The sequence below is a fragment of the Peromyscus maniculatus genome, chromosome X (assembly GCF_049852395.1).
Source record: "Peromyscus maniculatus bairdii isolate BWxNUB_F1_BW_parent chromosome X, HU_Pman_BW_mat_3.1, whole genome shotgun sequence".
Taxonomy (NCBI): Eukaryota; Metazoa; Chordata; class Mammalia; order Rodentia; family Cricetidae; genus Peromyscus; species Peromyscus maniculatus.
In genome coordinates this window covers 84344245-84350305 of record NC_134875.1, presented here as the reverse complement: position 1 = coordinate 84350305, position 6061 = coordinate 84344245, and the positions used below count along the sequence as shown (strand labels likewise).

General features: G+C 46.4%; 1 protein-coding gene across 1 annotated transcript; it reads left to right on the top strand.

Moving 5' to 3' along the window:
• Nucleotides 1–362: 362 nt before the first annotated feature.
• On the top strand, nucleotides 363–4980 carry Itgb1bp2 (integrin subunit beta 1 binding protein 2). Its single transcript, XM_006981126.4, has 11 exons — nucleotides 363–536; nucleotides 776–825; nucleotides 916–972; nucleotides 1051–1196; nucleotides 2843–2937; nucleotides 3041–3099; nucleotides 3207–3277; nucleotides 3368–3467; nucleotides 3715–3828; nucleotides 4225–4287; nucleotides 4559–4980. The coding sequence occupies exons 1-11, from the start codon at nucleotides 473–475 to the stop codon at nucleotides 4796–4798; spliced, it is 1059 nt and encodes a 352-aa protein (XP_006981188.1). The 5' UTR covers nucleotides 363–472; the 3' UTR covers nucleotides 4799–4980.
• Nucleotides 4981–6061: the final 1081 nt, after the last annotated feature.

Genomic DNA, 6061 nt, shown 5'->3' with positions numbered 1-6061 from the left:
AGGTGAGATGCAAGGTAGAGTGGCTAGGATCAATGCTGTTGGTACTACAGGTAATGGCAGTGTCAGGCAAGCTATTCCAAATGCAGAAAATGGTGGGGTTATATCCATACCACAGAGGGAGGGGCATCTTCATTAGCATTTTGTTTCTGAGCAGCTGCTGGTATGTCAGAGGCTTGGAATTGGCAACATCTAAAACTGCTGTAGTTACTGACCTCACCCAAGTTCCAAGGGCTCTTCTTCCTGATCCCTTTTTCCTGAGCCTCAGAGCTAAAATACTCTGGAGCACTTTCCTATTGGCTGAGAAGACCAACTGAAGTTCCCTTGCCCATGTTTGGAGGTGGACGCCTCCTGCACTAAAGATAGAAACAGCTGGCTCTTCTAGGCAGCTAAAAGCCTCCAGACTAAGAGGTGTTCCTCACTCTGAAGCCAGACTCCTTGAAATACCCTTTGAGTAAGCTTGATCAACGCCTCCATGTCTCTGCTCTGCCATAACAAAGGCTGTGGGCAACACTTTGACCCCAATACCAATCTCCCTGGTGAGTAAGTACTGATCTCAGGGGCTCTTGAGTGGGTGTTAGTTGTTCAGCTGTGGGGCTGGCCGTTGGGAACAAGGAGAACAAAATGGGCATAATTTAATTAGTCTGGCAGATCTTCAGTCTGATGATTTTACTTTCCACATTATATGAAAAGCCATTAACATGAACTGGAAGAAAATGTGAGGGGTAGTATTTGACAGTTATCTTTCCTGCCTCGATCTTTCCACTGGTATCTACAGATTCCTGTCACTATCACCCTGGAGTCCCAATCTTCCATGATGCACTTAAGGTGAGGAATAGGTGATGTTGGCCTAGCAAGAGCATTTCCCCCAAGGAAATATACCCAGGATCTAAGCTGATCAGGGTCTCTTGTTATCAGGGTTGGTCCTGCTGCCGAAAGCGAACTGTAGATTTCTCTGAGTTCTTAAACATCAAGGTAAACTCTTTACTTCCTCAGATTCTGCTCCCTATGGAAGAGTTCTCCTTCTAACCCTTATCTCCTTATCTGTACTAGGGCTGTACTGTGGGACAACACTGTGCTGAGAAGCTTCCTGAGGGCCCTCCACAGCCTGAGGGTCCTGCCACAAGTTCACTTCAGGAGCAAAAACCTCTGAATACAATTCCAAAGTCAGCAGAGACCTTGCTCCGTGAAAGGCCTAAGTAAAGAGACCCAAGGCTTTTTTCTATAGCCATACAGCTTCCTAGGAATTAATGGCTCACAGGGGTTTGGAAACTAGGGGTTAGAGATGTGAGGAGGGTCATGTGTTGGTTTGCATGCATCTTTGTCATAGAGGAAATTTGTGTCAAGAAATGCCCTTTGCTCTAAGACAGTGAAAGGATGATGGAATAGATTCCTTTATTATAGGGACTAGATAGCTCCTGAAATACATGGTATATAGCAGAGTAGTGACTAGATAACCTGTGATTTGATTTTGTTGAGATAGGCTCTCTGTGTGGCCCAGTCTTGAACTTGATCCTCTTGCCTTAACTTCCTGAAGGCTGACATTACAAGTGTGCACTACCACACCTATTTGAGAATGAAGTGATATTTTTGTTGTGCATTTTTAGTTTTTAATAATCACTTTTTAGTTAGTATAGAAAATAATGGGTTTCATTATCAAATTTTCATACATGTATCATTGTACCTTGCTCATGCCTCTCCCTCCCCCGCACCTCTATTGATCTCTTTGATTTTAGAAGAACTTAATCTTACAGCTACGTGTTTTATTGGCTCATTCCTGTAATCCCAATACTTAGAATGCTGAGTCAGTAAGATTGCTGTGGATACTGGACTGACCTGGGCTACAGAAAATAAAACAAAAAAATAAATCTTAAATTGCTGGACATGTTGGTCTGTGCCTACAGACTTCAACACTTAGGAGGCAGAGGCAGCAGGTCTGAGGCTAGTCCATTCTATACAGTGAGTTCTAGTCAGTCATGGTTACCAAGTGATACCCTGTCTCAAAACACAACAAAAAGAGCCAGTAGTAGGGCCCAGCAGGAAATGATTTCTGACTAATACTGAGTTTGATCCCTGAAACCTACATAAAGATGCAGAGAAGTGACTCCACAAAGTTGTCATCCTCTGACCTCCACACATGCCAGTAATAATAAACACAAATTCAGAGCAAAAGCTCCATATTTTGTTTGAATTTCTTTTTGAAACAGAGTAACCTTGACTGGCCAGGAATTACATTTTTATTTATATGTATGTGTGTATGTGTAGTTACAGGTGGTTGTGAGCCACATGGTTTGGGTGCTGGGAACTGAACTCAGGTCTTCTGCAAGAGCAATAAAGTCCCCCTAGGCTGCATTCTCTGTCCAGCCCCTTAAAAAGCTACCTCTAGCCAGGTGTGGTGGTGTATGCTTTTACTCAAGAGGCAGAGGCAGGTGGATCTCTCAGTTCAGGACAGCCAGGGCTACATGGAGAAACCCTGTCTCAAAACCAAAAAGCTGCCTTAACATCGCAGGAAGTAGTATTAGCAAGGTAGGAGGAGGCTGCAGAGAATAATACAAGCAAGAAAACATAGGTCCACAATCAACTAGAGGAAGAGGAAGTGATATAATTCAGAGAAATGTGGGAAGATTGGAAGCAACCAACCGCAAAGGAAGCCCTAGGCCTTCTCCAGGGCTCTGAAATTTGAATGTCCACAGAGATAAAAATTGCCAATAGGGTTGTTACCTGACTTCTCTGAGCCTGACTCACTTTTGCCAGACTTATTTGATTCTCTAACTGTGGGTAGGGGTGCTAGAGTGGGTAATTCTGATGAAGAGATCAGATCTAAATGCCTGTTTATAACCTCTAGGTCAGAGATGCCTCCAAAACTGCTGCCACTTATTATATCTCAAGCCCTGGGAGTGGCGCTGGAGCAGAAGGAGCTAGAGCAGGAACCTGGGGCAGGTAGGTGGCCCTTTAATAGGACAGGTCTCAAAGACTAGAATTTCTTGTAAGTGCCAGTAGGGTGGGGGAAAGAGAAAGGTTCCTGACTGTTTCCTTTGCCCAGGACTTGACAGTAGTCTGATCTGGACTGGTTCCAGCTGCCAGAACCCAGGATGTGATGCTGTGAGTGAGAGATTTGGGGGGCTCAAGCATGTGGCTGAGAGATACCTGAGGGATACCTAGGTATAGGCATGAATTTGAATGACCTGATTCTCCTTTGGCCTTCTTAGGTTTACCAAGGCCCCGAGAGTGATGCTGCTCCGTGTACCTACCACCCAGGGGCACCTCGGTTTCATGAGGGGTAAGAGAAGGTACTGGGCAGGCTTCTTCCAACATGAATGAGAGTAAGGGCTTGGGGGTGGGATTCAAATAAATTATCTTCCTCCCTCAGGATGAAGTCTTGGAGCTGTTGTGGTATCCAGACTCTGGATTTTGGGGCATTCCTGGCACAGCCAGGATGCAGAGTTGGTAGACATGACTGGGCCAAGCAGGTAAGCCCCTCTGTTTACTAAACACTTGGCTAGGCCCCGATTACAGAGATAAGCTCTCCTAGTACCTCCTGGCGGGGCTCCCTAACTTCTTCCTTTAATACAAATCAAGATTCTGTTCTTTATCTCTGTATAGCCGAGTCTTGGCTGTATGAAATAGTATTTTGGAGGTTTCTTGTGTCCTTATCCCCATGAGACTCCTCCTGCATTAAGAGTTGATTGTTACCATCCTCCTGTCACATCTCTTTAGCTGCCAGCATCTTGCCGCCATGATTGGCACCAAACAGAATCCTTGGTAGTGCTGACTGTATATGGCCAGATTCCACTTCCTGCATTCAACTGGGTGAAAGCCAGTCAAACTGAGGTGAGAAATGATCCGAGGCAGGATGGGCTGAGTGAACTCTGGTGGTAGTGCAGTCGTACAGGGAGAAATGCATGCTGTCACTCTTTTTTTCCCCAAGACAGGGCTTCTCTGTGTAGCCCTGCCTGTCCTGGAACTCACTCTGTAGACCAGGCTGGCCTCGAACTCACAGAGATCTACCTGCCTCTGCCTTCTGAGTGCTGGGATTAAAGGCCTGCCCCCCGCCCCCAAGCTCATGCCATCACTCTTTAGGTTCCAGAGTCCCCTGAGAAGAATGGACAGTTCTTAGATCAGGGTTGGCTGGTTGGCCTGTGGATCTTGCCGCTGACCTGGTTCTGGAGTAATGACTTTTTCCGACCTTTTTAAATTGATACTACCTTTCTAACTCTTGCCTCCCAGCTTCATGTCCACGTTGTCTTTGATGGTAATCGTGTGTTCCAAGCACAAATGAAGCTCTGGGGGGTAAGTGAAGAGAAGTAGGCAGAGGTAAGGGAGGGGCCCAGGTAAGAGGAGGGCCAGGCTGAGTCGGTGGAGGGTGTGCTGCAGAGTTGCCATGGGAAACCAGGAGTTCTCTTGAACTGCTTTGATTCCCTCCTTCCTCTCCTCTCCCTCCCTTCTGTCTGCCTTCCCCATTGCATTTCTGCCTCCCCTTTCTTTTGCTCTTCTTATTCATCACCACTCTAACCCCAAGTCTGTGATTTCTTCATTCTTTCTGTCTTTCCCTCCTCCTTAGGTCATAAACGTGGAGCAGAGCTCTGTCTCCTTGATGCCATCCCGGGTTGAAATCTCCCTGGTCAAGGCTGACCCAGGATCCTGGGCCCAGCTGGAGCAGCCCGCTTCCCTAGCTGAGAAGGCTATGACAGGGCTTTTGTTAGAGATGGATGAGGAGGGATCTGAGGATTCAGATGATGACCTGAGCTGGACAGAGGAGGAGGAGGAGGAAGAGGAAGAGGAAGAAGCTATGGGGGAATAGGATCGGCAGACAGTTGAGTTTCAGGGTAGGCCCTCAGTGACCTCCTTCGAATCTCAGAGACCAGGATATGGTTGACTATGTGCTGTCATTGAGCAGCAGGAGGCTGGAGGAGGCGAGAACAGACAAAACTGTCCAAACTGTGCTGCTGCTCCCCTAAATAAACCTTATATTCTACAGTTTCACCAGAGTGTCATCTCTCACCTCATCATGAAAGAGCGCATGCAGCCCCACCCCACCCCCACTTGGCTGTGTGTTTGGCACACGTGTGAAAACAAGCACATGCATATGCATTCTGTTCCTCACAGCCACCAGGAACTTATGAGGACTTCCTGTATGTCCAGTTATGAGGTTCTTTACAGATAGCTGAGAAATGGGTTTGTTCATTTCTCTCAAGAGAAAGACCTGAGCTGGGCATGGTGGTGCATGCCTGTAATCCTTCCACTTAGGGGGTAAAGACAGATGATCAGGAGTTCTAGGTCATCCTCACCTACGTACTGAATTAAGAGGCCAACCTGAGCTACATGAAACCTTGTCTTACAGCCCTCCCTCTGAATAAAAGGAACAAAAAGAAAAAAAAAGAAATGATACTCTAAGATGGGTCTAATGTCTCATCCACTTTGAATCCCAGCACTGCAGAAGTTGAAGCAGGAGGATTGCCATGGTTTTGAGGCCAGCCTGGACTACATAGTGAATTCCAGGCCATCCTGGACTAGACTGATCTCAAAACAGACATTCTAGCTAGGTGTAGTAGCTTGTTCCTACAATTTTAGTAATCAGGAGGCTGAAGCAGGAGGATTGCAAGTACAAGATCAGCCTAGGTTCCATAGCAAGTCCAGAGCAGTCTGGATGACACAAAGAGATTCTTGGTGACCTTATTGCTTTTGCTGTGGTTTACCCCTACTACATATCAGAGTGTGTGTACGAAGGAGAAGACAAAAAAAGCTAGTGGGGTGTGGCTAGATTGAAAAGAATCCTAACATTATAGGTTGTTATTTTTATAGTCTTGCTATGTGACCCAGGCTAGCCTCAAACTTACCATCTTCTTGCCTCGCCTCCTCACTGCTGCAATTACAGTTGCAAGTCCTCATGCTCAGACCCAAAAAGTGTGGGATATTTTTCTTTATAGTGCTGGGGACACTCTAACGCAGGGCCTGCCATGCTATGCAGGAATTCTACCACTGAGCCACAACTCCTGCTAAAAAGGGAACTTAAAAGGCAATATGGGGGTTTGAGAGATGTACACAATGTGTATGCTTTTCCAGA